The sequence below is a fragment of the Lipotes vexillifer genome, unplaced genomic scaffold (assembly GCF_000442215.2).
Source record: "Lipotes vexillifer unplaced genomic scaffold, Lipotes_vexillifer_v1.1 scaffold477, whole genome shotgun sequence".
In the NCBI taxonomy this organism is placed as follows: domain Eukaryota; kingdom Metazoa; phylum Chordata; class Mammalia; order Artiodactyla; family Lipotidae; genus Lipotes; species Lipotes vexillifer.
This window is the reverse complement of record NW_006770652.1, coordinates 5868856-5891767: the sequence shown is the minus strand read 5'-3', so window position 1 is coordinate 5891767 and position 22912 is coordinate 5868856. Positions and strand designations below refer to the sequence as shown.

General features: G+C 38.6%; 1 protein-coding gene across 1 annotated transcript in view; it reads left to right on the top strand.

The window, feature by feature from the left end:
- OVCH1 (ovochymase 1) overlaps positions 1-22912 on the top strand; it is an 85782-nt gene that overhangs the window by 261 nt on the left and 62609 nt on the right. Inside the window, 14 exon segments of the mRNA XM_007446312.1 lie at positions 424-542; positions 822-919; positions 1690-1862; positions 5676-5771; positions 6609-6760; positions 8518-8704; positions 14059-14110; positions 17521-17654; positions 18866-19006; positions 19117-19247; positions 19984-20003; positions 20005-20069; positions 21347-21475; positions 21582-21746. Coding sequence (XP_007446374.1) covers positions 424-542; positions 822-919; positions 1690-1862; positions 5676-5771; positions 6609-6760; positions 8518-8704; positions 14059-14110; positions 17521-17654; positions 18866-19006; positions 19117-19247; positions 19984-20003; positions 20005-20069; positions 21347-21475; positions 21582-21746 — 1662 coding nt within the window.

Sequence of the window (22912 nt, the reverse complement as noted above, 5' to 3'; positions counted from 1 at the left end):
AGGATTCTCCTCCAAGGAAAGATAACCCAGTAGAAGTAACTTAAAACCTAATAGCTCTGTTCCGGAGCAGCATATGTTTTCCAGCGTCTTTCATTCCACCTAAATTATGTGATGCTCACCCTCCCAGAGAAAGCCCCGAATCCATCACCAGAGGGAGAGGCGCTCATGCAGTGCCCAGGTCTTTTTTATTAAGGTAGCTCAGGCTGTAAAGGGCAGAGGGAGTCGCGAGGCAAGTTCTAGTCAACTAGTGGTATAGTGTCAGGGGTATCTTGAGAAAAGAAAGGGGATAGCCTGCAGCTGAGTGACACCAGAACATCTGAGCCAGGCCAGGAAAATCCGAACGTGGAAATCAGGATAAAGTGAACGCTTACATAAGGTGCCGTGTGTGTGTGTGTGTGATCACATATATGCTTTCCCACACAGGACTGAAGTGCGGAATTCGTGCAGTTGATTTGAAAAGTACGGAAACTATCTTGGAATCGGAGTTCTTTTCTAGAATTAGTAGCTGGGGAAATTCAACAGTTGGTGGACACCCGTGGCAGGTGGGTATAAGAAAGACATTGATTTCTTAATGAGAAAACGGTGAATTATTTCCTTTGTTTCAAATACCACAACTCTAGGTTAACATGTAATTTTTCTCTGGACCCCACTTGACCTCACTGTCAAAGAATTTACTTCATAGGAAATCTTTTCCTAACCAATTTATATCAGTGTCTTAATGTGACATCATATTAGAAGAGTTGATTTCAAATGTTTCTGAAGGAGATGACATCTGTGTGGAGATGTATATTAGTTGTGTTCATAACTTTTTTCTTGGGCAGGTCTCCCTGAAATTAGGTAGGCACCACTTCTGTGGAGGAAGCTTGATTCAAGATGATCTGGTGGTTACAGCAGCAAACTGCCTGGCTAGCCTCGATGAGTAAGTTGTGGATTTCCATTACTTATCAAACCTTGATCCATGGCAATAGGATTGGGAGATTCGACGCCCTAAATACCATACAAGGTTCAACCTTAGTCCCTTTCTTAATTTTTCCCTCTGGTCCACCTACCCACTGACCTTCCTGATTCCCAGAAACTTGTGTATATCCCAAGATTTCTTGTGCTTCCTACTCTACTAATCAGAGACCCCAAAGATCGCAGACATCATCTATGATCTGTGGAGGTAGTGGTAGGGTAGGGGTGATGGTTACTTATTTTAATAAAGTATTAACAACAAATGTTGAGCGGATGCACTAATGTTCTAATAATCTGAGTTTCAGTAATTAGGAGGGGAAAATACTGTGGAAATAACAGATACTTGACTAGATTAAAAGGGTACTAGTAAAAAGAAAAGAAGGACAGTTCTAGGAACAACCTTTCTATCTTGCTTAAAATGGTAGAGCATATATAGACTGGTTTATGTACAAAAGAAGACACAAATATTTTATGCAGAAAGACAATTGACGCTAGGGCAAAGGGCTCACAGAATGTAAACACTCTGTGATTGAAAACCATGACTTTTTATAGATACCTATAATTTACAGGGAATTATAACAATTGATAATAATCACTAATAAAGATACATCTTCTTTTAAGACTTAGAAATGCTTAAAGGTACATTAATCACTTTCATTTAATTACATGAAACCAAGACTGTCTCTCCTGGGAGGAGACAGCTAGACTTATTGAAAGATTTTTGTTTGGTTTTAGGAAGCAAATTAAGCATCTGACTGTGACTGCTGGGGAGTATAACCTCTTTCAGAAGGATAAGGAGGAACAGAAAATTCCTGTCTCAGAAATTATTATCCATCCTAAATACAACAGACTTGGATATATGAGTTTTGATATTGCACTGCTATATCTAAAACACAAAGCCAACTTTGGTAAGTAGGGAGAGTTGGAGTACAAAAAAATATAATGGAGGGCTTCCCTGCTGGTGCAGTGGTTGGGAGTCCTCCTGCCGATGCAGGGGACATGGGTTCGTGCCCCGGTCCGGGAAGATCCCACATGCCGCAGAGCGGCTGGGCCCATGAGCCATGGCCGCTGAGCCTGTGCGTCCAGAGCCTGTGCTCCGCAACGGGAGAGACCACAGCAGTGAGAGGCCCGTGTACCGCAAAAAAAAATAATAATAATAATAATGGAGAAAATTTTGTTTATTAATTCTCTGCCAGTTAACTTCAATTCCTGTGTATATATCTAGAAATATTTGAATAGCTAAGTTTTGTTCCTTAAAAAATAATTTTGTTTAATCTATAATGTATAAGAAACACTGTACCAGCCACGAATTACGTATGCTTAACTTAATCAACATTTTAAGTACTCCAGTGTCTTGGCTGGGCAATATTCTAGGCCATCTACCTGTACTCAGCTCTAGCCAAGGAGTGTGGGACATTTGAAAATGTCCTCAGAGACTTCTTTCTGTCACTGTTATGTACTAGATATCTGACACTCTGTCAGCACAAATAATCTAAACATTCTGGTTAAAATATTAAAAATCTACTTTTTTAAAATACAAGAAAGGGAAGTGTTCAGTGGCCAAAAACTATGAAAGAGAACAGATCCAGAGAAGTTAGCCAGGCACTGAAGTAAGTGACTGCCCTTGAGGCATCTTAAGAACCTAGAGCCTTAACTGGCCATGCAAGGAGCCTGCATGGGAGTAGGATGGGGGATGGGAAAGTCTAATTGGAGCTTCCCGTGGTTGTAACCTGGGACTTCCTGAAAGCTGATGCTTTGAAAGAAAGGGGAAAAAGGAACATATACCACATAAAGTGAAGGAATAAGGAAATTTACATACTTGAACCTTGGCCCTGAATGGAGCGCTCTCAGAAGAATCTGTATGTAGCCTGAGCCAGGCTTCATTCAGGTTTGATGCTGGCATTCACATTACCTGTCACCCAAAACTCCAAGCCAAGACTTTAAAGTTGTTCCAGGTGAGTAATTGGGTTTCTGGCAGAAGCAAAGGTAGTAAATTCTCTTTGAAGAGATGAACTTGAATCTCAGCTTGAATGTATTCCCATAAAGTTTTAATGAATGAGAGCACACAATTAAAAGCATACAGAGAAAGTTGCCACCAAAATAACAGCAATCAGGATCAGGCCTCCCAAGATTGCAGGCATAATATATAAAGTATGTTTTAATAATATATATATTTATTATATTTATTAATAATATATATTTAATAATATATAAAGTATGTTTATAATAATATAAAGTATGTTTTACTTAAGTTTAAGTTAAAGTCTATCAAAAATGACTGAAGAACAAGAAACTATTAACTGAAGAGGAAGACTTGGAAAAGAGTCAATAAAAAAGATATGAAAATATAATTGGAATTAGTAACACAATAGTTGGATTAGACAGCAGATTAGATCAAATATAGAGAAGTAGAAGATCAGAAATAATTATCCAAAGAGACAAAAAAGTGGGACAGAGTAGACTGGAAGAGTATGGTAAACAATCAGTTTGAGCTTTAGAAGGCATACAGATAATGGGAGAGAGAGGCTATAATTTACGAGAAAGTGAGTGAGGGTTAGTCATAGCTGATGAGACACTAACCTTCAGAGTTAAGAAGCCCAGTAATTTCAAACCATAATATTAAAAATAATTTTATGGGCTTCTCTGGTGGCGCAGTGGTTGAGAGTCCACCTGCCGATGCAGGGGACGCGGGTTCGTGCCCCGGTCCAGGAAGATCCCACAAGCCACAGAGCGGCTGGGCCCGTGAGCCATGGCCGCTGAGCCTGCGCGTCCGGAGCCTGTGCTCCGCAACGGGAGAGGCCACAGCAGTGAGAGGCCTGCGTACCGCAAATAATAATAATAATAATAATTTTATATCTAGATATGTTGTGCTGAAATTATAGCATCCTAAAACCCCAGCGTGGATCCCAAAAAATCTAGAGAATACTATATTCCAACAGAGAAGTGACCATTAGATTTACAGCTAATTTTTTTTTTTGAGATGTCTATTAGGCATCCAAGCTAGCCACACTTTCACCCCCACCACTCTACCAAATTTGCCCATGTCACAGTCACCATGTCCATGTTGCTAAATTCACAGATAAATTCTCCATCCGTAGCTTACTTAATAGGAGTTTTGACAGAGTTGCTCATACTCTCCTGGAAACACTTTCCTCACTTGAGTTTTAGGGGTCCCTTGGTTTTCCTTCTACTTCTTACACCTTCTCTTAGTCTTCTCTGATGACTCCTCCTCTTCTTTGTGGCTTATTGTTGAGGTGCCCCAGGTATCAGCCCTTGGACCGCTTCTTCTTTTTCTGTGCTCAGTCCCTTAATGATCTCATCCAGGATCAAGGCTTTAAAACCAATTACTTGAAGATAACTCTAGATGTTATATATCCAGCCCAGGTTTCTGTGTATTATATGCGGTACTGGGATTAATAGGGCTCTTATAGCCAACTGCCTAATGATCTACCTGGATAGCTAATAGACTTCTCAAACTTAATATGTTTAAAATAAAATCCTGATTATCCCCTACATCTAAATCTGCTCTATCCATAGCCTTCCATTTGGATTAATGACAACTCTATCTTCCAGTTGTTTAAGCTAAAAACTTTGCACTCATTCTTCATTCTTCTTTCTCTCACACTATCCATCTACTCCATCAGAAGAATTCTATCGCTTTTGCCTCACCCTCTGCACTCCTAACATCCTGTTCCACGCTACCATCATTTCTTGCCTGGGTTAATCTGAATGGTCTCTTGAATCATCTCCAGCTTCCTCTTTTGCATCCCTAATGTTGATTATTAACCCAGCAGCCAGAATAATCCTTTTTGAAATCTAAGTCAGATTATATTACTCTTTTGAAAACACTTCAGTGGTTCTCCGTTACACTCAGAAATCAGTGTTCTTATCAGCTGACATCACCCTCATCCTAGCCCTGTATCTAACCTCTTTTTTGTTTATTTTTTTTACTAAACTTTCTTTTGTTTAATCTGCTCCAGCCATCCTGACCTCCCCACTCTTCCTCAGACGTATGTGGCATGACTCCCCTGCAGGGATTTTCCATTTTGCTTTTTTCTTCTTCAAATGCTTTCCACCCAGATGACTGCCTGATTCCTTCCCTCAGCTTCTGCTCAGTGAGGCTTGACATGACTACCATTTTTAAAATCGCATCTCCCATGCTATCTTTCCTAATCCCCAGACTTCTCATCTTTCTTACCCTGTTCTGATTTTTCTGGAAAAATCTGAGCACATATTACCTAACAACTAAATTATTAGATTTACTGTTTGTACTCCCCCCACCCCAAACACACACATACACACACACACACACACATTCACTCACTCACTCACACTTGTATCTAAGTTCTGCCAGGGAAGGATTTTTTTTTTCTGCTCATTCATTGAGGCCCAGAAGAGTGCTTGCCACATAATAGTGCTCAATTACTCTTGAGTGAAAAACTATCCCTTAAGAACAAGGGCACAAACTAAAATGTTTCTAGTTTGGGGAGGGTCATTGTGGTATGTGTAATGTGTTTTTCCTTAGTCTACTTGCATTTTTCTAAATTTCTATAAATATGAAATAGTTCTTTTGAGAGAGAAAAACTTTTAAAACGTATGTCATTATTATATTTGGGAAGAAAGTGTAGAAACCATGAAATCAACCAGATGTCAGTTTCCAGGTTGATTTAGTCATTACTTGTCTGTGACTCTTATGATTTTTTGTTACTGTTTTTTTTCAGGAACTACTGTTCAGCCGATCTCTATTCCCCATAGAGGTGATAAATTTGAAGAAGGGATTTTTTGCATGGGCAGTGAATGGGGCAAGATCTCAGAGAGTAAGAGGCATCAAAAGGATGTAATGTTTCTTCCAGGCCCCTTTACATGCCCAGTGGAAGCAGGAATTTTGTTGGTCTTGAATAATACATTTGTCCTGGGTTTTTTCCCCCCTTGAGTTCTGGCCCAATGAAGACTTCTGGTTGTCTTCACCATAAAAAGTCTATACTTAAGGCTCTATAAAATTCCTCCTACTGCCATTTTGGTTAGGTGTGTCATATGAAAGAATCAGAGGTGACTATAATAGATGAAGAATAATACAGTAAAGTAACAATAGTTAAGCTTCCTTACCTTTAATATTGTGATTTTTTTTTAAAAATGAAGAATTTTACAGAATATTGCCTTATTAACTAAAGTTTTCCTCTTGTGAAAACATTTAAGCATATATTCAGAGAAGCCACAATTGCCTATGTTACCTTAAAAATCTAAATTTAAAAAAAATGTCCTTTATCACATAGTATAAGATTTTAGGAAATAATATCATTCACAGTTTAAAAAAAGCTTTCTACATTTTGGTTAAACATCTACAAGTTTTTTTTGTTTGTTTGTTTGTTTTTTTGCGGTACGCGGGCCTCTCACTGTTGTGGCCTCTCCCGTTGCGGAGCACATGCTCCGGACGCGCAAGCCCAGCGGCCATGGCTCACGGGCCCAGCCGCTCCACGGCATGTGGGATCCTCTCGGACTGGGGCACGAACCCGTGTCGCCTGCATCGGCAGGCGGACTCTCAGCCACTGCACCACCAGAGATGCCTCATCTACAAGTTTTAAACTTGTAAGCTTCTTATTGGTTTCTTTCAGTGAGGACAATTGTTGACTAACATACCAGTCCCTTCTCCACAGCAGCAGAATATTCAAATGTCCTACAGGAAGTGGAACTTCCCATCATGGATGACAGAACATGTAAAACTATGCTCAAGGGTATGAACCTTCCTCCCCTGGGAAGGACCATGTTGTGTGCCGGTTTTCCTGATGGGGAAAAGGATGCCTGCCAGGTAAAAAGCATAAGCCAGTCCAGTTATTCACCCACTATCACATGGGTGATAGTGGATTCTGTCTTTTTTTCTCCTGAGCTGTTTTTGGGGGGTTACTTCTTCAAGATTCCCTTTTCCCTCATCTTTCCATCTGGCTTCTACTGAAAAAGGTTCCTTGACCAGGGCTGAGAGAATTCTTTTCTGTCCCATGTCCATTCTTACCCCTGTACCTCTTTTGGGGGAGTGAAGAGGAGAGGCAGGGAAGGTGGTTTCAACATTTCCAACCTAATGGAATCAAACAATATGACCACTTTGGCTAACTAATTAGGTCAGCTCTGAATTATTTTTCGTTCCACCTTTTGTTAAACATTGTAACTTTCCTTCAAGCTTTAGTGAAGAATGCAGTGTTTGCACAAAGTTTGACCAAGGATAGCATAGCTATAGTAACTATGGGGTAAAAGATGTTGTGAATGACAGTGACCTCCCAAGGCCAACATAACAGCTTCACAAAGAAGACCAATCCTGACAACATAAGAAAGGAAAGGGAGGCCAATTTGTGAAAGACATGCGTTTTAAGTTTTAGATGAAGAAGATAATTTACTTGGAAAGTGTTTTTGTTGTTGTTGTTGTTGTTTTGTTTTGCGGTGCGTGGGCCTCTCACTGTTGTGGCCTCTCCCGTTGCGGAGCCCCGGCTCCGTACGCGCAGGCTCAGCGGCCATGGCTCACGGGTCCAGCCGCTCCGTGGCATGTGGGATCTTCACGGACCGGGGCATGAACCCGCGTCCCCTGCATCGGCAGGCGGACTCTCAACCACTGCGCCACCAGGGAAGCCCGAAAGTGGTTTGTTTTTGTTTTCTGTTTGTTTGTTTGTTTTAACTGTAGGAGCAGGGATTCTTTATTCTGTGCCAGCAAAAGCAGCTTGAAACTGCCATGTGAAGGTCCCTAAAATTTTCTGTTGGAAAAATGTTTAATTTTTCTTCTAGGGGGCAACAGAATAAGGACCAGGAAGAGTTTGGGATGAAGGAGATAGAAATTTACGGTTATTCCACTTTCTAAATTGGAACATAGGTAGACTTAACTTGCTTTGTCCTGTCTCATCCTTTATAAGCAATCATTTTTTGGATAAAGCTCTCCAACAGCTCTGTGCCTTCTGAGGGGGTTTAATCTGACACAAAATTGACATGTTTTCAAAGCAACATACCATTATGAAGAATTATTAAAGAAAGGATTCTGAAGTTGTGGGTCCTTTATGTTCTAGTCTAAGAGCCAATGGATCCTTTATATATAGCCCCTGGGACAAAATTAGGTTCCCAGGCATTCTGTTTTTAAAGGCTTGAGCTATTTTAAAGGCTTGAGCTATTGCATGACCTTATTCACTGGTGCTGTGGGCTTGGGATGTGACACAGTCTTTCTGAGCAATTCCAGATGACAGGCTATAGTGGAAGCATATATCTGTGAACTCCCCCTCCTCCTTCTATTTATTTTGAAATATATATGATTGTTCCCAAAAGACTGAGAGGAAGCGAGGAATTAAGTGTTAGAGTGACAAGATTGCATGAAGAGGGTGGAAGGAGGTTACATCTAAGCAAAAAGACAGTCCTTTGAAACTAATGATGAAGAAACAAAATGATAGACAAAAAATGGTGATGAATAATGACCTTTGGGCTTATATGCCTCTACTTCTTCTCTCTCTGAGATGTGTGCTGATATTTTTGGACCTGATAAAATATTTTTAACTTGTGACTATTTTAAAATGTCCTCTTTCTCTATTACAAAAGGGGGACTCTGGAGGTCCACTTGTTTGTAGAAGAGGTGATGGAAGCTGGGTTCTTGCTGGGATAACTTCCTGGGGAGCTGCTTGTGCTAGAGGTTGGAATCGTTTCAGAAATAACCATAGAAGGGCATCACTTGGCATTTTTTCCAAGGTGTTTGAGTTAATGGATTTCATCACTCAGACAATGACAGGTGGGTGTCATTTCTATGAATTCCTCCTTCCTCATTTCATTGCAACTCAAAAAATGATCATGCTTCTTTTAAGAATAGTTATTCTATGTTGCAGGTATAATCAGAAATAAGCTTTAAAATAAAGCAAGAATATGGCTGGTTTTCAGTCCCTAATATAATGTATATAAACTTCTAACTCTGAATTAATTAATACTTATTAATTTAATAAGTTAATAAATTTAATAAATAATAAGTTAATAATTTAATAAAATTAATTTAATTTGAACATCAACTGGACCTTCACATTTATGATCATGTAGATTTTCATGAAATGTGGGCTTTTTTGTACTTATGAGATTTTAAAATAGTTTTGCATATAGACTCATTAAGAGGATTCTTTCTGCATTTAACCAGTTGACATAATTTTTTCCTAAACTACGTAAGATCATTAAAAATAAATCACCTGGCACGGGTTTGATCCCCGTTTGGGGAACTAAGATCCCACATGCCCCAAGGCCAAAAAAAAAATCACCCTTTCTCCCATTCACCCTTGTTAATTTTACTTGGCAAGAGTGGAAACATCAGGGAGGCTTTGGAAAGGTATTTTTGTTCTGTGGCACTGAAATCTAGATTCACAAAATAAATATTGGACTGCAGATGCCAAACCTGTCCTCAAGGAACTTCCCAACTACTAGGGGAGACAAAGAAGTAAATGGATAATTGTGATAAAAGGTGAAGTTCACGTAAACCCAGAGAGCTATAAGAACACTGAGGGGGGGCCTAGGGGGCTCAGTTCTGAGGGGCCAGAAGCTTTGCAATGAAAAGGGACAGCATCTGCTCAAGAAAATGGCACAAGGGACAGCCTCTGCAGAATAAAGAGGCATAAGGAAGCACAGCTTACAGGAACAAGCGGTTTAGTGTAAGAACCAAATGTGTTAAAGGCCAGGACCCAGAGCAGCAGAACACAGTGTTTCGCCATCCCTCCCTCCCTCCCTCCTTTCTTCATTGTAGTCCAAGACCAGCCACCTAGCTGATGATTTGAAAAGCACTCCTGCTGCTGGTCCAGCTGAAGACTAGCACCTCCTCAAACAAGAGCCTACTCTCAGCTCACTTTCATTTGGTCTTCAGAGTAAAAGTGTTCTGTTCATTGCCATGACTGCAGGGGGAAATTTTTCTCCTGGTAACAATTCTATTCAGTTTTCATCACCTAAAAAAGAAAGTTAAAAAGGGTAACAAGTGGGCTTCCCTGGTGGCGCAGTGGTTGAGAGTCCGCCTACCGATGCAGGGGACACAAGTTTGTGTCCCGGTCCGCGAAGATCCCACATGCCGCGGAGCGGCTGGGCCCGTGAGCCATGGCCACTGAGCCTGCGCGTCCAAAGCCTGTGCTCCGCAACGGGAGAGGCCACAACAGTGAGAGGCCCGCGTACCGCAAAAAAAAAAAAAAGGTTAACAAGCGCTGAACAAAGGTTAATGGTAACAGTATTTTAAAGTGGCAATGAAATCAGGCAATAACCATCAATTCCACAGTCAAATGAATATCAGAATGTGACAAGTGATTTATTTAAATAACACCTCCTTAATATCATCTTTCTAAGCTTCTCATTCCCTAGTGGCCTGTTCTAGCTTCCAACAATTAAAATGTGACACAGGAGTCTGAAATTTCTGAGCGAATGCTGGAGACTTGCCATGTCATTGCTAAAATTTGTGTACTTTTACTTTAATATCATTATACAAAGGTATTTTATTATAACCCAGGAAATCCTAGTTAGAGATGGGAAAACACCATATTAGTTTCATACACTATAATTTGACAGCTTTCATTATGACTCATGATTTGAGAAAATTGGATAATTGTTAAATCTGAAGAACTCAGGTAAAGAATATTATGAATACTCTTCAGCCATAAAAAAGAATGAAATCTTGCCATTTGTGACAACGTGGATAGGACCTTGAGGGCATTATCCTGAATGAAATAAAGAAAGGCAAACACTGTGTGATCTCACCTATATGTGGAATTAAAAAAAAAAAAAGCTGATAGATACAGAGAACACATTGGTGGTTGCCAGAGGTGGTAAGTGGGCAAACTGGGTGAAGGGAGTCAAAAGTTAAAACTTCCAGTTATAAAATGTCCTGGAGATAAAAATGTACAGTATGATGACTATAGTTAATGATACTATGTTACATAGTTGAAAGTTGTTAAGAGAGTAGATCTTAAAAGTCCTCATCACAAGGAAAAAAATTTTTGTACCTATGTATGGTGATGGACGTTAACTATACTCACTGTGGTGGTCATTTCACAATACATGTAAATAACAAATCATGTCATAAACCTGAAACTAATATAATGTTATGTGTCAATTATACCTCAGTAAAAGTGGGAAGAAAAGTATTATAAAGAATATCAGATGGTTAATTAATAAAATTATTATATATTTTTAAAATTATGATTTAGAAATTTTCCTAACAAAATCTGCAAATACAAAGTATAGGTCATGGCACCTACAAACAAATGCATTTCCATAAATACGAATTATATAATATAAATTATATAGCTTCAAGCTGAGTCTGTACAATATGTCTTGAAATGTCCATGGCTGAGCAAGATAATCAGCTTTTTTTCCTATGTTTTGGAAGATTGTAGGCCTCAGGGAACAGTATTATTTGGAGAAAATGGGAAGATTCGTTATCCTCATTCGAAAGAGAGCAACTATTCTCATAATCGGTACGTAACCCTGGTAGGAATGATCCCTGGGTTTTTCCCCCAAATAAGGCCATTTTAAGGGGCCATGTTTTGGCAATTTTATCTGGTATCCCAATTACTTTATTTGATTAACATAAAACCCTAAATATTTTATCTGGTATTGGATGACAAATATTTGCTAATTGGTATTTCTGATACCTGTTAGTATGAATCATCAACATTAAGGCTGGAGCTTACGAGGGGAATTCCCTGGCAGTCCAGTGGTTAGGACTCCAGGCTTCCACTGCAGGGGGCCCAGGTTCGATCCCTGGTTTAGGAACTAAGATCCCACAAGCTGTGGGGCACAGCCAAAAAAAAACAAACAAACAAAAATAAACAAACAAACAAAGACTGGAACTTAACCTGAATTGATATATTCAAATATCTAACATTAACAGCAGCTGGTAGTGAGATTGTTTTGGGAATCTAGTGGTTAATCCTGTCCCACTTATTTCTGTAATAATTGTAATACTTTGTTCAGTGTTGCCTAGAAGAGGGAAAATAGTTCATGATCTATAAGCTTCAGTATCTTAAGAAATTTTTTACCTACCCTGTCCTCTATATGGCTAAGAATATCTTTAAGCTTTAAAAATTAATTTTGCAACTATCTCATTTTTCTAAGTGTTCTACATTCATTTTTAAAATCGCATTGAGCATTGAAAGGTATTCAAAGGTAGATGAGAGTTCTATGAGTTTATAATCTGGTAGGAGGAAAGAGCTGGACAAAAATAACTATACTATAAAACAGGGTGAAATAACTTTATAATCCACACTACCAAGGTGTGTTGGTACTATTGACAATGGAGAGAATAATTCCTATTGCAGTGATTTGTGAGGTGTGTGTACTGTGGTTGGGAGGGGTAGAGATGCTTCAGTTAAGGGGATGGTATTGAAACTAGACAGTGAAATATAGTTATGATTTTATTGCTCATGAAGTCTTTTGTAGCTCTAACATATAAGAGATTTCTACAGATCATGCCAGGAAGAGGGAATTGTGTATAAGAAATGTCAGGAGGTGAAGAATATCAGGACTGTTTGGACAGTGTGTCCCAGTGCAGCTGGAGAACAATGTTAATGTAAGTAGGAACTGGGGTAGCAGTGGACGATGAAGATAAAAAGGCCTTAATTGTAGAGGACCTTGAATTCCATGTGAAGAAGCTTAGACTTTATGCCATGGGCAATGGGAAGTCAAAATGGTGGTGAGATTATAATTTACAAAATTAATGTAAAATAAATGTAAATATCCATTACAAGTATAGGACAGAAATGATGTGGCTTAATTGCAGCCCATATTTAAAAGGCTTATTAAGAGTCTAAGTTGACTTTCTGTGAGTCAACCTAGTAATAATGTAATACCAATAAAGCCTTTGCCATCTTCGCTTAAACTTTTAGAAGAATAGCATCCAGAGTCCTATTCTGTTAGAGTCCTGGGCTGGGGTGTAGGCAGGAGGTCTCTAGATACAATCGTTAGAGAGGAACATTGATAGGCTGGAAATTACCTGAAGGACAATGACCAAGATAAAAAGAAATTCAAAACAGTGCCTTGGGAGATGTGGTGGAGGGAACTAGGAATATATTCATTCCAAAGAAGACTTGACAGGAGGAAGGAACTGTCTTGATTTATCTGAAAGGCTACCATAGAAGCAGAATTGGACTGTTAGAAGAAGGTAGATTTCAGTACAATGTAAAGGAGTTTCTAATTTGAGAGATTTCTGAGATTTAATGGCCTGCACAGGAGATAATGAATTTCCTTTATAAGTGGATATTTGAGCAGAGGATGGATGGCTATGCGTGAGATTCTAGAAAGCATTTATCTATTGGATAAGATATACACAGATGACAGACAATTTACCCTCAAAGACAGAGAACTTGTGATTCAATTTAGATGAAGTATTGAAGAGATCTCTGCAAGGACTTTCAAGACAGAGGGTGTTCTTAGTAGTATCAAACATTGCAAAAGTCAAAATGAGTTCAGATAAAATGCCATTGGATATGGTAATTCAAAAGTTAGGAACTGATTCAGTAGAATTGTAAGGTTAGAAGCTATATTCACAATGCGTTAAGTGATTGTTGAAGACTTTGTATCTCTTCACCAAATAGTAACAATTAATTGAGGCCCTAAGATGTGTCAGGCACTATTTTAGGTGCTAGTTATACAGCATAGAATGAAACAGACAAAAATGTTTTCCTTTGTGGGGCAAGTTGTGGGGTGGAAAGTGGGGATAATACAGATAATATTACATACAGTAGAAGATGGTAAGTGCTGTACAGTAAAATAAAGCAAGAAGGAGGGGTAGAGAGTGCTGGGTTGTGCAATAATTGGGGAAGATGTTCAGGAGGACTGCACTATGAAAATGATATTTGAACAAAGACTTGAATGAAATGAGTGAGGCCATCAAACGATCATCTTGGGAAGGGATATTCCTGGCAGAAAAAAAAAAAAAAATTAGCACTTAGCTAGAGCTAAGTGAGAGAGGGCAAAAGTGGTCACGATTATGAGTGGCCAAACTTATAGAGCATAAGAAGGACTTTGGATTTTACTGTAAGATATGGAGCCCCTGGAGGACGTTGAGCAGAGGAGGAACATGATCTGACACATTTTAAAGGATCTCTTTGGCTGTTGTGTTGAAAATAGACCATAGAACAGGCGAGCAAGAGCTGAAAGACCAGCTCCTGCAGCAATCCAGGTAAGGATGAAGATAGCTTCGACCAGGTTTGTAACAGTCGAGGTGGTGAGAAGTGGTAGAGCCACAGGATTTGCTAACAACTTGAAAATTTGGGTTTCAGGAGGGAAAGACTTAAGATTGTGTTGAAGGTTTTTGACCTACAGGAAGGAAGGAGCTGCTGTTGTTTGAGATGAGGAAGACAGTTGAGCAGTGAAGAGAAGGAGGAAGATGGGACAGTGGCTTTGGGTAATAGGGCACTAGGATTAAGAGAAATGAGGATTTGCTTTTTGAAGGGTAGGGCTAACTGTTCTTATGGGCAGAAGAGAAAGAGTGATTAGTCAAGAGAAATACATATGTATGTGAAGGAAGTTTCATGAGAACACAACAAATAAAGATTTAGCTTTGGAAAGAAGGAAGATAATTCCTTTCCTGGGAAAGGAACAGAAAATGTCAAGGTAATCTATGGGAAATCTGAAGGAATTGGCACTAGATGCTGTCTTAGTAATTGTAAACTTTGAACTGCTTCATGTTTAGAGAATGAAGTTAAGATTAAATAGTTAAGATATTAAATAGCTTGTAGGGACTAAAGCAAGAAGTCAACTAAAGAGAATAAGACTTTCAGCTACATTACAACTCAATATTAGCATGAATTTGTACCATATTTCAACACATCGAAAACAGACTGGTCGTTCATTGTTATTTTATGTACCACCAATAAAGAAAACAAAATACCCAAGATTAGGAGATCTCCATATAGAAGTGGGACACCTATACCTTCAGTGTAAGGCTATACAAGGCATAAGCCCACTCATGTGGAAAGTTACATGCCTCAACCTTGGCAATGGATATAGGGAGGGGTACAAATCTTCCTGAGAATTTGAATCATAAGCTAATATTCATGCAAGTCTGTAGTCTAAAATTTTCACCACTAGTGTAGTCTAAAACACCTCAAGCAGAAAAATTAAGTAGTATGCAGTCAATAGTACCCTCAGATGACTGGCCAAAACTATTACAAATCCTCTCTTGAAAAACTCTTTCAATACATTGATTGTAAGACTAACATTGTGAGACCCTTCTAACCGAACTTTAAGACTCCGTTGTAAGATCCTTCTGATTTTAGAATGTTCAAATGTGAAAAGACATGTCTTAGAAATGTAATAAGGCATGGAGCCAATTTACCTACTTAGTGACTTCAGCATGCTAAGCAAACTTGAATGATGGAAGAAGGGTCTTTTAAATTCCAAATGGAGTTAATTAGCCAATGGTAAGGGAGAAAGAGATAATGTGAAATTGAAGCAGGGAGTTATAGTCTCTCCAAGCCTGTCTTTATTCTGGTAGGTGGTAGCTAGACTCTCAGAAATGGCAGATTCATGGCATTCAGATGGTCTCCTTCCATGGAAGATGTTACATCTTTTAGAGCCTAGAACAGTACCTGGCATATAATAAATGCTCCATAGATTTTTTTTTTTTTTTTTCCTTGCGTTATGCGGGCCTCTCACTGTTGTGGCCTCTCCCATTTGCGGAGCACAGGCTCCGGACGCGCAGGCTCAGTGGCCATGGCTCACGGGCCCAGCCGCTCCGCGGCATGTGGGATCTTCCCGAAACGGGGCACGAACCCGCGTCTCCTGCATCGGCAGGCGGACTCTCAAGCACTGCGCCACCAGGGAAGCCCTCCATAGATATTTGAATGAATAAACCAATGATTAATTCTGGTACCCCTCTCTCACTCAGCTTGACTAGACCTCAGAATCCTTTTAATGCAGCAATCACTAACAATAAATCAAGGTTGGCATGTGACTTGAAATCTATTTTCCATCTTTGAGTTAGAGATTTTGAATTAGAAAATAATATGATGAAAACAGGAGAAAACAGTGGCCTTTGAAGTCATAAAGCCTAAACTGTATTTCCCATTATATGTGAGATGTGATGACTCTTTCAATATCAATGCCAGTTTTTCTATTTGGAGAAGGGGGAGTAATTTCTCTCCTGCCTACCTCAGAGGGGGGGTAATGAATTCCAAGAAGGAAGATGGATATGGAGTGCTTTTCCAACTAAAGTGCTTAGAAAAGTGCGCATCGTCATATTTTAGGCAGCTTATTGCTTTTTAAATCAAAGTGATTAAAAAGTAATTTTAATAATATTTTAGGCAGTCTATTTTTACATCTAGTTCAGGATGATGAGCTTGAATAGAAAAAGAGTAAAGCAAGGAGTTTCTGGTTAAGGAGAAGATGTTTGGTGAGAATTACAGTGTTTGGTTTTGGAAACTGGGCATAAAAGGGTTGTATAACTCCTACAGTCCTGAGAAGTTATTACTTGGAGGGCAGTGGGACAGTTAGCATGTCTAAGGTTGTTGATAAAGACTATGGAGTTTTAGAAGGAAGCTCGTTCTGACATGTTAGGTTCCAGGTAAGATTGCTTTGCACTCACTCACAAACATAGAAAATGAACTATGGTTACCAAAGGAGGGAGAGGGGTGAGGAGGGATACATTAGGAATTTGTGATTAGCAGATACACACTACTATATATAAAATAGATAAACAACAAGGACCTACTCTATAGCACGGGGAACTATATTCAATATCTTGGAATGACCTTTAATGGAAAAGAATCTGAAAAATAAATATATATATATATATATATATGTATGTATGTGTAACTGAAATACTTTGAAACATTGTAAATCAACTATACTTCAAAAAATTAAAAAGTAAATAAATGAACAATGAAAATCATGACAGAGGGTCACTTGTCAATTAAAACAAAAAATTGCTTTGCACTCACATACATGTGAGCCATAGAAGACCCTGAGGATGTCTGGCCGATTGGGATTTCTTTTCTTGAGTAAATAGTATGAATTCACGTAGAAAAATAAAGGTAAATGATTGTGTGTTAAATTATTAAACTACTTTCAAAATGTTAAAACATGTTTCTAAAGATATTTGTGAAAGGTCACAGCTTACCTTACTGGAAGTTGGATAACATCGCAACTACAGGGATTATGACTTAGGCTGACCTAGGAGGATGTGGCTGCTTTGGGTTGAAATATGCTGCATGTTCAATCCATAATTCATAATCCATAATTCAACTTCTGGGTGAATATTATGAATTTTCAATTAGACTAATAAATTAGAGAGATGAATCTTAGCTTTCTTAAATTCGTAGATCAAAATTCTTGCATTTTATAACTAAATGAAATTTAAAGGGTGGTTTCTGACCATTCTCTAATTAATACTGCTCCATTTCTTGGAGAAATGCCAGCAATTTGAGCATAAACAAATTATTCTCACATAAAGCATTTCCTTTGCCTTTTACCTTCTAATATCCTGTAAAATTTTAGTATTGAGTTATGAGCTAAACCTCAGATATTAGATCTTATTTGTCACACTTGACTCTGCCATTTATTATACTTTCTTCACTTTCTCCTCTGCAGCTTATGTATCTGGAAAATAATGGTACCAGAAAATAAAATTATCCTAATAAAATTTACAAGCTTAGACATAGAAAATCAAGTTGAATGTGACCATGACTGTGTATCTTTACAATCAAGCAGTGGAGTGCTTATTAGTGAGTATGCTACATTTATTTTCATTTGTCATTTTAGAGTATCCAAACAACCAAAGAGGGGCTAAAGGATCTGAAATTAGATTTCTGCACACAGGGGAATTATTTCATCTTGCAAACTGTGCCCTTCTGAAGGGGCCAAGAGTGTATGTGGTAAGAGTGGAAGCAAAGACCAGCATATTTCCTGAGGTTTATCGATTCCTTTCTCAAGTTTAATAGCAGTATTGAACGAAATTGATCTCACAATTGTCAGAAACTTCCTTTCAAGGCCATGTCAGTTTTTTCCTTCTTACCACAAAAGTGGGTGCATGTTTGCCAAATCTGGTACAGACAGAAAGCATATGGAAGAAAATATAAACCATTCATAACCTTACCACCTGGACGTAAATGCTGCTAACATTTTGATGTATATTTATCTATACATATTAACTGTACACACTGAACTCTACATTGTTTTATAATGTTCTTTTTTCTCATGACAATAGATAATTTCATGTCATTTCATTTCTTTTGTTGAATACCTCTTATAAGCTATATAAGCATAACTGATATATTTACTTTAATTGAAATATTATTATGTGTTAAGCGTGATAGAAGGTCTCTGGAGCTGGCATAGACCTCGGTCTCTAGGTCTCCATATGGCCAATGATTAGGATAAATATCTCTTCAGAAGTATTTGACAGAATGCTATAGTCAAGGTATTGTGCTAAGGGTTATAATATTTATTGACTAAATGCTTTCATGCTTCAGGCCTTTTTACCCAGTAATCATTCTTTAAACCAATCATTAAACCAGATATCATACCAAGTACTGGATGTATACAGAGTAAAAGCAGTCTCTGCCCTACTGAGCTTGCAGTTTGGTGAAGTAAATACAGGTGTACCACAAAGTAGGAAATGGCGTAGAGTAGGATATGTGCCGTGGGGTTCAGAAAAGCTCTCGTTTCCATTGGTTGTCAGGGAATGTCTATGGAGAGCTGGACTTTGAGTTAGACCCTGAAGGATGAGTAGAATTTGGACATGTGAGATTGGGTATGAGGAAGTAAATGGAGTATAAATTATTGAAGCAGATTGTAGAATGAATTAAAGGGACTACTGTATACTTTGGTGTATTTAGAACAGAGAGTTCATGGAAGGTAGTATCAGAAAAGCATGTGTCTAAGTTTGTTTCCATCATTTTTCAGTAATCTTTTTTCAATTTCTTTTGCTTTTAAGGTAAGGTCTGTGGAAATATATTGCCCTCACCATTGCTGACAGAGACCAATGAGGCCACAGTTACCTTTGTTTCTGATACAGACAACCGTGGCAGCAGCTTTGAGCTTACCTTTACTGCTATACGGAATAACTCAGAAGCAGGTAGGTATTAAATCAGGCATGCAATTCCCTGCTGTTTTTCTATGATATGAGGGTGAGGAAGAGGGAATGCCTTTGGCTATTCACCTAGGATTTCCGCAACACTTCCATAGGTTCAGGATGTGGGAGTGGGGCTGTGCTGGTGGTGGAAGGGATGATTCACTCTGCCGGCTATCCTCACCTGTATCCCAGGAATGTAGGGTGTCACTGGTTGATTCATGCTCCAGAGAAACACATTATAAAAGCAAGCAACTAAGGAGGCCTTTGCTTCATCAAGAAATTAGCTGTGTGTGTTTAGCAGAACTTGCTTCATCAGGACTGTTAAATTGTCATATGATTAAGATGTTCTATTTGTTTTTTTTTTTAACTCTAAAAGGGGATCTTTGTATGTAGTTTAAAATGTTTTGTCAGTTTAAAAGAGACTAAAACAAAAAGTTAAGTCTCCTACTCATCTAACTCCCATCCTACTTCCTGAAATCAAACACTGATAAGTTTCTGGAATATCCATAGAGAGAGATTCTGAGTATTTACAAACATGTATATATTCATATTTCTTGGCAGTGTTTTCTCTACTTAAAAATATCTCAAGGATCTTTCTAGATAAGCCCAGAGGGCTTCTTTATAACAACTGCATTAAATTATATTGTGTGATGTCCCTTAATTTCTTACACCAGTTCCCTATTAACAGACTTCTAGTGATTTGCCAGTCTTTGCCCATGCCAGCAATGCTGGTATGTTCCTGTGTCACTGTTTTTGGACAATGTGGATGTATATAATTCCCAGAAATGGACTCACTGGGTCAAAGGGTTTGTGTCTTTAAATCTGGTAGTAATTTCCCTCCAAAGAGGCTGCAGTTGTTTACCCTTCTACCAACGGAATATGAGGGTGTGACTGAGAGCCCTTTAATGTATAGAGGGAAATTTTAAAAGTTTATATCTTCTCTTTGAGCACTTCTCTGGTTATGTTTATAATTTATTCAGTTGACATTTGAAGACCTTAGTATTTAAGCAAAACTGTACTCATGCTGTTATGATTTATGGTGATCCTGAAGAGGAACATGGGTTGGGTGGTAACATTCTGTCCTTTAAATTTAATCTGGAAAGTATGAGACAAACCAGAGTAGTTGGAGCATTGGCTAGCTTCCTTGGATACCATGAGGTAGAGTGGGGATATGAATTTCTTATACTGGAAACTCGTGATGCCATAAAACTTTAGCTTTAAAATCTATCACTTCAACTGATTTACCAGTAAAGTTTTTAATAGAAACATGCAAAATTTGAAGAATGTTTCAGAATATTTGGAAGGTGAAAAGGAGGTCCCAGGGAAAAAAGAATATGTTAACACTGAGTAAATTTTTGGCAGCGATTTAAGGTAAAATTTTAAACTATTTTTTCTGTATTAATCCCTTCAATTGCTGATATATTCATTTTTATGTCCAAGAAAAGTAACCAAAAAAAGATTATTCAAAGCTATAATTTCTATGTGAGCCCTAAAAGTTAATTTTTGAACTAAATCTTCAAATATCCTTTCAGCTTTGACCTACCAATTTACTGCGTATGAAAAATTATCCCTTCTGGCCATGTTGCCACATCCTTAACACCTACTATGTGTCCCTCAGCTAGGTGTAGTGTGGGTTGGAGACCAGGAATATAGATAACTTTGGAATGTTTATTTGGATAGGGCAGGTGAAGGGAGCCCAATTCCCGGATGCAGCAGATCGGGACCCATATAGAGTGGGGTTTAGGTGAAGCAGATTTCAGATGTGTTACCTATCACATAAAGTGTAGCCCCGCTCTGTTTGGAAGGAGGAATACCAAGTTTGGGATTTTCTTTTTTTTTTTTTTTTTTGTGGTACGCGGGCCTCTCACTGCTGCGGCCTCTCGCGTTGCGGAGCACAGACTCCGGATGCGCAGGCTCAGCGGCCATGGCTCACGGGCCCAGCCGCTTCGCGGCATGTGGGATCTTTCTGGACCAGGGCACGAACCTGTGTCCCCTGCATCGGCAGGCGGACTCTCAACCACTGCGCCACCAGGGAAGCCCCTGGGATTTTCTTTAATTCACCTCTTCTCATTGTCTATAAATTAACAGCCAACCGAGGTTTCTATGCATACTAAAAGTCAGATATTCTTGCCCTATCTATAGAGTTTTTCCTGCGAGATAAAATTATAGTACATTGTTATCCTGAAACTAGTGTTTGATTCCCACATGAAATGGAAGGGTACAAAGCAAAGTTGGAGAAAACAAAACTTTTTGGAAGAAAATTAATTGGGTGATGTTTTACCTCTGTTTTCTGATTTTTAATTTTTTGTAACTATAAAGCAAAGTTCCCTAAAACTTTTACAGCCAAGCTTTGTGAAATCTTGAACGCTACTCGGGTATTCAGTCCTGGTAATATGATGGTGATTCATTTTAAAACTGATGGTGAAAAGAATTTCCAACGCTTCAAGGCTAGGTTCAGCGTTTTACCCTCAGGTGAGTAGAAATACTTGTATGATTGTGATATTTTGCTTATGAAAATGGTTATAGGGAAGGTAATTTAACCATGTTCACCTAAATTTAGGGTGCTTGAATCACCTAGGTAGCAAAGTTAAAATGCAGATTCCTGGGCCCACCCCCAAAGATTTTGATTCTGTAGATGTGGAATGGGGCCCTGGAACCTGTGCTTTAGGAAGTACTTCAGATGATGCCAAGAAACTATGTCCACTAGATGATCAAAAAAGATTCCAAGCACCTTATATGAAAAGTAGCTAATTCAGATTTGAGAGTGTAACTCAGAAATGAGATTGGCTCTGTTTGGGGATATTTGAGGGCTTTGAAGGATTAGTATGATTCTAGTCATTCTAGAAAATAAAGTAGCCTTTACTCAGACAAAAGGAATATCGTATGCAAAGACCCTAATGTGAAAGAGAATGGATGTTGTACAGAAAACTACAATACCTCAAAGTTGTTGGAGTTTTGGAGGGAATGATAAAAAAGGCGAGAGTTAGATCATGATGGACACAGGATATTAAATGTTAAGTACCACAGTGACAGCATATCTAGTTAACATTTATTGATTACTCACCCTGTACCAGGTATGGACTAAGCATTTCACATGTATTATTACATTTATTCCTCAGTACAAACCTAAGAGGTTTGTATACTGTTCCCCTTTTCACAGATGAGGGAACAGAGGCTTAGGGGTTCAATAACTTTCCCAGAGGTGCATAGCTGGCAAGAGGTGGAGCCAGAATTCAAACCTTAGTGGTAATGTAGAAGACGGCGTTAGAGGTTAGGGGTGAACTCACTCCCAAGGAGAGTAGTGAGGAAATCATGGTAAGAATTTATTCTGACATTGCTTGATTAGTTATGTTGTGGGGAAGGAGATATATGAAGAAGAAAAATTCTAGCATGATTTCCAGGATTCTAGCTTGAGTGGCTGCATGGATGGTAGAGTCATTAAATGATACAGAAAAACATAACAAGACCATCTTGACAGTTAAAATCAATTGATTCCATTTGAGATATGTGGATTTTTATGAGCTTGTGGGAGATTCAGATGGAGGTATCCAGCAGTCCTAGAATTAGTCCTAGATCTAGCAGTCCTAGATCCAGAATTCAGGAAGGAGATTTAGATCGAAGATGGACATTTGGAAGTCATATATATGTAAATGAATAAAAATAGGGCTATGAACAGTACTTTCGTGGAATATCTTTCAGAATGAAGAATAGGATCCTGAAATAAAGACTGAGATTGGGAAAAGATGACCATAGATATATTTTTAAAAAAACAGGAGAGTAATTTCATGGAGCCAAGGAAGGAAGAAATGCTTAAAAGGGTACAACAGGGATATTAAGAGATATACGACCAAATCACATGTATGGGATCTGGCATTTAACATTTGAAAGATAGTAGTAGTTAGATCAACT